General features: G+C 46.5%; 2 protein-coding genes across 2 annotated transcripts in view; one reads left to right on the top strand and one right to left on the bottom strand.

The window, feature by feature from the left end:
* Positions 1–3,680: 3,680 nt before the first annotated feature.
* F3 (coagulation factor III, tissue factor) overlaps positions 3,681–9,170 on the top strand; it is a 10,936-nt gene continuing 5,446 nt past the window's right edge. Inside the window, exons 1-2 of the mRNA XM_011223302.3 lie at positions 3,681–3,812; positions 4,941–5,052. Of these exons, the coding sequence (XP_011221604.1) occupies positions 3,713–3,812; positions 4,941–5,052 (212 nt within the window). The 5' untranslated portion in view covers positions 3,681–3,712. The remainder of the gene's footprint in view (positions 3,813–4,940; positions 5,053–9,170) is intronic.
* Positions 3,806–9,170, bottom strand: part of ABCD3 (ATP binding cassette subfamily D member 3) — a 117,719-nt gene continuing 112,354 nt past the window's right edge. Inside the window, exon 25 of the transcript XR_004623315.1 lies at positions 3,806–4,403. The gene's annotated coding sequence lies outside the window, so the exon portion shown is untranslated. The remainder of the gene's footprint in view (positions 4,404–9,170) is intronic.

Raw genomic sequence — 9,170 nt, 5'->3', positions numbered from 1 at the left:
AAACTATTTTAGACACCTAATAGAAGTAATTTTGAATGACGAACATAATAGATTTCATTGTACAGGCTTTCCACTATTTAATTTCGGTCTAAATGTTAACTGTTGGACTAGTACATAATTATTTTCATAAAATGCACAATCATGACTGCCAATTTTTCCATGACTAACTATACCCTGCCAGATGGTTTTTAAGTTCTGCTAAGTCATATTTTCTTTTTCCAGAACTCTGTGTTCCCACTCCTAAGTCCCTCTGGCCTTTTTTCATAGTTTGCCTTTTACCTGAATTTGGGGTAAAATGAATTCACTGCTCTTTTTACCATTTTTATACAAATATAATAGCTTTATGTAAATTACTCTCAAGTTCACCTATGCTAAAGCTTAACCTAACCCCTTCCTAGGGAGATATATACATTTTGTACAATTCATTCTAAAAAGTCAGGAAGTCTTTCCATGCAAGAACAGCCTCATCATATGACTGAAAATCTTCTGAATCACCCTAGAATCCAAGCTGTTAGAAAAATGCTAACCAGTTACAAAACTTCCACATTTGCTTCCTGCTGTTCGGCTACCTCTCCTCCTGCTTACATTTTCTGGCTGTAGCAAGAATCATTAATCACTACTTAGACAGCTGGAGCTTGCTCTCAATACCATGCAACCCACGATGGATTTGTATTTTCTTACCAGTCTGAGCATTACGGAACACTCACTGCCCGGCATTAGACAGAAAACTTTCAAAGACAAATTTCGCCTCCTGAATGCCGATTAAAATATTTGGCTGCAGGCACAGTTCCCCAAAAAGTGTTCACTGATTTAGATGTATTAAAAGCCTACCATGTGCTCGTCATTGTGCAAAGGGTCGAGAGATGTAAAGAAAAAGAATCCAGTCCTCGTTGCCCCAAGAAGCTCTGGGTGGGAAGAAAGAGACAAACACACAGTTGAAATCAAATGAAGTACTGGATGAAACCAAGTGGGTGCAGTTAGTGGGGGTACTGAGGAAGGGCTGCAAAGCCACCCAGTCACTTCCAGACTCCTCATCAACCACAGTGCATCACTGCTTATTCAAAAGCAACGGGACATCTCCTACATGGCTCCGTGCTTGCACGCCTCAAGGAATAACCATCGGGTTATTTCCGCTGGAGAACAGTGCATTCCCCAAACCGCAAGCATTTTCTACACCTACTGCAGAGCATTGTTGAGTGCCTATGGATGAGTAAATTAATCAAGTAAGCCTGGGTTTATGACCCAATCTTACTTCCATGTATTGGGAGTAGAAGAAAGCATGGTTGTGGAAAGAAAGTCTCTGAGGTCAGAAGACCAGATCCACATTGTGAGGCTGGCCGTAGGCTCCTCATCCCTAGAAGAAAATCTGTGAGGTCCCCTTAAGTCCGCTGATACTCTAAGATCTAATCATAAAGGGACTGGTCAGGCCAGCCTGGTTATCGTTATAGTTTAGGAATGTTCACACTTCTCAGAATCTTCAAGATACGTCATGTAAGAGGGAGCCTTTAGTAACCGCTAAGCTCAAGTTAGCGAAGGAGGTTAAAAAAGAAGAAGAAAAAAAGGAAGAGTGGGGAACAATTTTAACAATCAATTTGTTTCTGTGTGATAAATATCAACAGTAAAACTTTAGGAATGTACTCTTAACAGTGCCAAGCAGCAGTGATCTAGAAATCGTCTGGCCACAGTCTGATTGACGGTGATATCACAGAGATATTATTTACTATAGCCAATCTGCTTCCTCTTTTTCTTGAAAATGGTAATAATTTTTTTAGCATTTTTCAAACTTTGAAGAATGTAATTCTATATTTACTCAAAAATCTCTGTAGAAATCCAACCAATTCCTCTCTTCCCTGATAATTTTAGTAAATATGCAAAATAAATATCTAATTTATCAACCTTTAAGGCACTTAAAGCACTTTATAACATTAAAATATTTGTCTTGCCTAATTGCTGATCTTGACATCACTTAAAGCCCTTTACGATTTCAGGACAGTCAGTGGCTCCAAATGGAACTAATTACTCTGTAGACAAAGCAACAATTCCCTGCGTCTTGGAAAGCAAATGTAACACTTTCTTCTAAGTACCTTCAACTACAGTGCAAAGCATCACAACCCAGGCTGGGCTAAAGATCTGAGGGGAAAAAAAAAACTCAGGCCCAGAGACTACAAAGAAGAGGCTTGCATGGTCTCATTTTGCAAATAGAAATTCTGTGGGTTTTAGAGCTGGAAGAGAGCTCAAAGAGGAAACCAGCAAGTGCAGCTTTCAGCTTCCAGGAAAGATGGACAAGAGCTAATCCTGGGTGTGCTATTTCCGCTCAGGCACAGGGAGAAAAATATTTTGCAGGGTTTTATTTCTTTTAAAATGAGTATATTGCTATGGCTCAACAGGCTATATGGAAATGTGTCTGCAGTATGTACTAAAAGGCAAGGCTGACTTCCCTAGGAAAAAAGGGGGAAGACTCTACTCTCTAAAACCCCTCCAGTCTGTCGTGGAGGCAACTACAGAGTAACAATAACGGAACGATGGCAGGTACTTTGGCAAGACCTTGTGCAATGCCTCTTAGAATAAGAGTTAACATTCTCTTGCCTGACAATTTTACAGGAAAGCCCAGAAGAGGAAGCCAGAAATAGATTCAAAAAAACCCAATGCTTAAGATTAGGGGGAAAAAAGGTCTCATAATATTTTTTAATTTCATTTTTGGTTTCTCTACACTTAGGCGTAACTAACTCAGTCCCACGAATGTCTTCTTCAGTGTGAGAACAATCCTTTCTGGAACCACAGGGCTGCAGATGTCATGCTGGAATTCTCCCAAGGGCAAACCGCCAGACTGGGGCAGCTCTTCCTCAGTCACTACCTCAAGCTGGTCTGGGCTGGGCTGGGCTGAACCTGGGCTGACTGACCTCCGGACCTGCCGGCAGACACCTGCATTAGCACCACCTTTCTAGGACGCGGCCCACGCTAAGGGCCCGATGAGGTGGGAAAGCCAGGTGCCATTGCCTTTGGCGCCGTGGATGACCCGCAGGTGGGAGAGAGCCATGAGCCGCTAGTTGGTGGCAGATTCCGAGGCTCGGCCCCGCGTTGTCGCAGCGCCGGGGCAATGCTCTCCCGGCCCCCGCTAGCCCGGAGCCGCTACGTGCAGTTAACTTGCACGCGCTGCCGCTCCCTCTGGCCGGGACAGCACCCTAACCGAACGGTAGGGGAGAATCCTTGCCTCCACCTCGAGAATTCCTTCCAAAGCGTCCCCACTTTCTTCCCCACAGAGCTGTCCACTCAGGCTGGACGTCGGGGTCGCCGGCCTGGGTGGCCCGGGAGGCCGAAGATTCGGTTCCCCGCCGCACCTGGAACCTCCGGGGCCTAAGGGAAGCATCGCGCTCAGCGGCGCGGTTGAATCACGGGTGAATCACCCCGAGGAGTTTCCTCCCCGGAGGAGGCGGGACAGGGGTGGGGACTGGCCGGCGACCGCCCACCGCGACGGCCAGTGACCGGACCGGGGGCGGGAGTGGGGAGGAGCGGCGGGGGCGGGCCAGGGGCCAACAGAGGCGCGGGCGGCCGCGAGGCTCTTTAAAGCGCGTCCCGACGCGGACTCCCCCAGACTCGGGGTTCCCCGCACCCCTTCCCGCTCTCGCACGCTGCCCACCCGCGTCTCCAGCGCCACCTCCCTAGTCTTCGGGGTGCAACAGAATCCTCCCGACCTCGCCGCCAGCTCGCAGACATGGAGATTCCCACCTGGCCCCGGGTGCCCTGCCCCGAGCCCGCCGTCGCTCGGACGCTCGTGCTCGGCTGGCTCCTCCTGCAGGTGGCCGGAGCCTCAGGTGAGTGGCACCCGCCCCCAAAACCCAGCGGGGCGCGGCCTCGAGGAGGAGGCTCTCCCTGCTGCCCGGAGGTGCCCCCGCACCCGCCTAACGTGGCCGCTCCCACGCAGCGGAGTCCGAACGGACGCGGAGTCCGAACGGACCCGGCCCCCGAAGCGCGCAGGGGGAGATGGAGGGTAGTAGTTCGCGGCCCCTTCTGCTCGAGAAGCTTTCTCCGGAGTCCGTCGTTATGGCATACATGGATTTGTGGCTCCCGCCTTAAGTTTAGGCAAAGTATTTCCCAGTGATCTGCTACCTTGAAGGTGGTGGACGTGGATCCGCACCTGCGTTGGTCAGCGTGCAGTGTTTGGATATTATTCTTCATTGCACGTGCACTATAAAGAGTGGCCCTTGTGGTCTTCTCTTGGACGTCTTTGTTTTAGACTGAGTTAGAGGCAATCCTTTTGCAAAAAGTCGCTTGGATTGGAGCAGGCAGGGCAGAAACTGTGACCTGCTGAGTACTGGCAAAGCAGACCTTAGTAATAACGCATCGTAATGGAATACATCCGATGGTGTGACAGGCCACACGTCTGCCGGACTGTCCAGAAGTTTCTATATAGAGACATGTTAGATTAAAAGGGAAAAAGTGAAGATTTGGCTTTCTTACGGTATGCAGCCCTAACTTCTCTCGCACGTGTGGGATCTGCCCTTTTCCGTAACTTACCACAACCCTTCTTACCTGGCCTTCCCAGGTGAGTTGAACCTCTGAGTCCTGCCCTTCCTGGGCTGGGCCTTAGACATCGCAGGAGGCTGAGGGCTCCTGAGCTGTGTTTCTAGGTCAAGTTATCTCAGGGCTACCCACCACCCCCCTCTCCACCGTGTATAATTTCAAACAAGAATTTTGAGATCCATGCCTATTTTCTTAGATTACAAGGTTGATTTTGCCATGAGGAAATTCAGAGACCCTAATTAAGAAAAACCTGAAAATCTTTTTTGTCTTGATAACTCAATAATGAAGCTTTTGTGGTTGGAAAAAAATTAATATGAGGCTAATGGTGATGTTGGGGGAATGGGAAGATGCTTTATACCATCAACGTGAAATCATGTGCTGAGTTCATGTAATAATAGCTGTTTCTCTATTGTTTAAAGGCACCTCAGAGGTAGTGGTAGCATATAACTTAACTTGGAAATCAATTAATTTCAAGACAATTTTGGAGTGGGAACCCAAACCCATCAATCATGTCTACACTGTTCGGATAAGGTAAGCTAGGTACAAAAGAAAAAGAAAATTAAATTTTTGATGTTTCCACTTCCCTGTGCTGAATACAAATGTCTTTAAAGCCGATGAATGGATGAGAGAATTTAACAGAGGACAAAGGGCATTCCTGGACATTTGCAGGCCAGAGCCATACTCCATGAAGCCTGCAACATTGCCACCACTTAAACTGATAGAATGTTTCACTTGTTTTTGGTCATCATGGGAAAATTCCTAAGTGGAGTCTAAGCTGGGGGTAGGTGAACTTTCTTGAGCAGGCTGCGGCAGCATGGGAAGATGGTTGTTGTGAATAGATACTAATCTCATCTAAGCACACATGTCTTTTTCCTCGCTGTCTAGACTGAGAGCTGGATCTAACATGTTATAGAGGAAGCCGGGAGGAGTACAAATGTATATGTTGCCCTAAAGCAGTGTTTGATTCACTCATCTTTGAACACTGATTCAAAATTTGGTTGTATACATGATCTTGGAGGAGGTCAAATCCGTGACTCACAAAAGCCCGGAAGAAATCCTGTATCTGTACTCCCGGTTGTCAGGGCTGCTCTGGTTCGGCCACCCTCCTCTCTGACTGACAGCTCTCTCCAAGAGCTGGTAGGTCGGCATTTTCAATCTGAGTGTGGGACCTATCTTCCTTGATGGTTTTCACTATATTCTTGGTGAATTTTGGGCTTCTGAAATGTTCTAAGAGGCTTGCTAAAGATCTTATTAAACAGAGGAGAGCTAATTGAATAAAGGCACAGTAGAAGCACTGGCTAAAAATTCAAGGTGTTTTGCTATTTTGTCAAGGCTTGTGTCAAGACTTTTATATGGTATTAGGAACACAGCTCCTAAGGACAGAGTGGGTCTTTGAGGTGGATGTTCTTGTTTTTCAAAATGAACTTCATGACGAGTCTTGCTAAGCAGGGAAGAGAATTTGTGTGTGTACATGCTGTGTGTATACATAGAGAGGGACAGGAGTTTCAGAACCCCAGGTGATAATTATGGTTATGGTCCAACGTGTCCATTCAGCTTCCACTAATTGAGAATTAGTAATTAATTCCTCTGATACAGAACTGAAGTTTACCTTAGTAAACCACCGTCCTTCTGGATAATGACAATAGGATTTTAGGAGAAATGCTTACTCCTAAATATATTCAATCTTATGTTTGATGAATATGTGAAAACATTTACGACCAACCTGATTTTTAAACATAAGCCTTTGTGAGCTCTAAGTTCTCGGACTGTCCAAGGCTGCTGCTACTTCAGTGAACACATCCTAGCAGAGCTGTAGCTTGGACGTGCTTGTAGCTGGGGAGGAGGAGTTCCTGCCAAGAGTGACCTCCCCACACTCTTGCCCCTGCGCCAGAGGACCTGTGGGCGGTCCCCCACCCCCGCACCCTTCTTCAGCCTCTGCATGGGTAAATACAGTTTCTGGGCGAAAAGGAACATGGCAGTCCTGTTAGAAAAGAGGAAACTTGTCCGGGGAAGGAGAGGGATTTATTCACATGACTGCCCCAAGAGTGAGTGCCCAGCCAGGTCTGGAACCAGGGTCTCCCCAGTACCTCATACCACCACCTGCTTAGGTGGGTCTGCCACAGGCTGATGTGAGGTCCCAACGCTGGTAGGAGGAAGGAAGGCCATGCTGTCTGTGGGCCTTCCTCCTTCCTGGCTTTCCGTCCCTAGAGAAAGCATTTTAACCTGTTGCTCTTCTTTATCCACCCACCCTCACTAACAGCCTGTCCCCACTCCCAGGGTACCACTGCTGTGCCCGGAGCCCCTCCTTGCAGCTCCGACTGCATTTCCCCCCGCCTTGGGAAGTTTTCAGTGGTCATTGGGAAGTGCTATTGGCTAAGCCTTAGTGACCAGCCATCACCTGTAATATTGATTCTATGGAAATGTTCTGAATTCTAACACTAAACTTCCAAAGCTTCTAGAAAACAACCTGCTTCTAAATTGGTGAATCTGGCTTCTGTTGGAATTTCTTAGTAATTCAAGCAGGACATTTATTATTTCCAAACCAGGAGGTTTTGCAATACACAGAGGAAGCTTGAAGCCTTTTAAAGTGTTATTGCTGACAGTAGCATTTAGAGGAACTTAGTACAGAACCCCTTAATTACCTTTTCACAAGACTTGACGACTTTTGGCGATCTAGGCACTTGTGCTAAATTTCGCCAGAGAGTACTGTGATTTCTGTGCGTGAGCTGGGAGGAACCGAATACCCATCTCTCAGATGGAATGAGGCCACAGAGCCCAGCAGGCTTTCTCCTGTTAATCTGAACAATGTGTGTGCCATAACGATGGAGAAGAATCGTCATGTTCTCACTCATTTTTTAGAATAGAAGTGATACAATTATTAAAAATGCATTTTAGTCATTCTGGAATTAAGACAGCCTCTCTACTTTTATCACAGAAAGTTAGAGAAATGTAAGAAACCGAAATATTTCTCTATCAGTCTCAGTTTGTGAATTTTAGGACAAAGAGTGTGTTTGCCCATACCCTCTTAGCCCAGACATCAATTCAGATTTTTTAAAAAAACATGCACTACGGCTCTTCTGCATGAACTGAGACAGCTGAATCCATACGGCAGCTCGTTTTCCCCGATTCAACCCGCAAGTGCAAACCAGCTAACACTCAGCAAGGTCTGGCTACGTGAGCCCTATCTAGCCCTGCTCCTTAAGGGTGGGTGGGCCACAAGGGCATGGGCCCTGGTACCAAGTTCGCAGTAAGTGCTTCAGTGGAGATGTTGTTGCTGGGGTACAGGGAAGGGAGAGGCCAATTCTGAGAAGGGAGATCTGGAGATTCCTGGGGAAAGCAGGGTTGGAGCATGGTCTTGAATGATGGGCAGGGCTCTGTGGCAGTCTGTGATGCTGAAGGAAAGAGCGGTGTGGCTGTCAGTTTATGTGGGACAGAAGTGTGTGGATCCAGTGGCAGGGACAGGCATCTACAAATGTTTCGGTCCTTTAGAAGTTTTTCATGTTCAGCCATTCCTTAAATTATTTCCTCTTCAATGATGTCTTGCAAAAGAAAGATCTGCCTTAGCCTCTTCATCTCTCAGACTGTTAGATCCTACCTGTATTGTAATGTGATAATCTTTGATGGGCTGTATTCATATCTTGTAGAAGTGAGGGAGGCATGTAGTATAATGAGACCGACAGACTCAACTCTCACCTCATTAGCCATGTGACCTTGTACAAAGTATTTAGTGGCTCTGAGCTTGTGTCCTTATATGTAAAAAAGCTCCAATACCTTCTTGGAAGGATTCTATCAAATGAAGTAACCTGTGTAAAGGGCCCTGTATGATACCTGGCATATGGTAGATTCAGGAATAAATAACCACACCAATAATAGTCCCAACCAAATGTAATATATAGAATATATGGTTATATAGATCCTATTATTACTACATTGACTATATTCCACATAGACTATAAAGTGTGATAAAATAAGTGTGTAATAGGGACTCCTGGGTGGCTCAATCAGTGGAGTGTCCGACTCTTGATTTCAGCTCAGGTCATGATCTCAGGGTCATGAGATTAAGCCCCGCATCGGGCTCCACACTCCATGTGGGATCTACTTGGGATTCTCTCCCTCTCCCTTTGCCCCTTCCCCCACTCATGCTCTCTCTCCCTCTAAAATAAATAAATCTTAAAAAAAAATAAGTCTGTTACAAAATGATATAATAAGTAGACTATGACAAATAATTGGGTCTTGATGGGAAACTGTTCTCTCTCCCATGTAACCCTAACAAATTGTCTACATTTTGAGAAAGAGATTTGGGGACACCTGGGTGGCTCAGTCAGTTGAGCATCTGCCTTGGCTCAGGTCATGGCCTCGGGGTCCTGGGTTGTGCTCCCTGCTCAGTGGGGAGTCTGCTTCTCCCTCTGCCTCTGTGCCTCCCCTTCCCTACTGCCTCCCCTCTCATGCTCTCTCTCGCAAATAAATAAAATCTCTTAAAAAAAAAGAAGATATTAGGGGCGCCTGGGTGGCACAGNTGCCTCCCCTCTCATGCTCTCTCTCGCAAATAAATAAAATCTCTTAAAAAAAAAGAAGATATTAGGGGCGCCTGGGTGGCACAGCGGTTAAGCGTCTGCCTTCGGCTCAGGGCGTGATCCTGGCATTCTGGG

The sequence above is a fragment of the Ailuropoda melanoleuca genome, chromosome 2, assembly GCF_002007445.2.
Source record: "Ailuropoda melanoleuca isolate Jingjing chromosome 2, ASM200744v2, whole genome shotgun sequence".
NCBI classification, from domain to species: domain Eukaryota; kingdom Metazoa; phylum Chordata; class Mammalia; order Carnivora; family Ursidae; genus Ailuropoda; species Ailuropoda melanoleuca.
The sequence above is the reverse complement of the archived record's forward strand: the minus strand, read 5'-3'. Positions and strand labels throughout refer to the sequence as shown.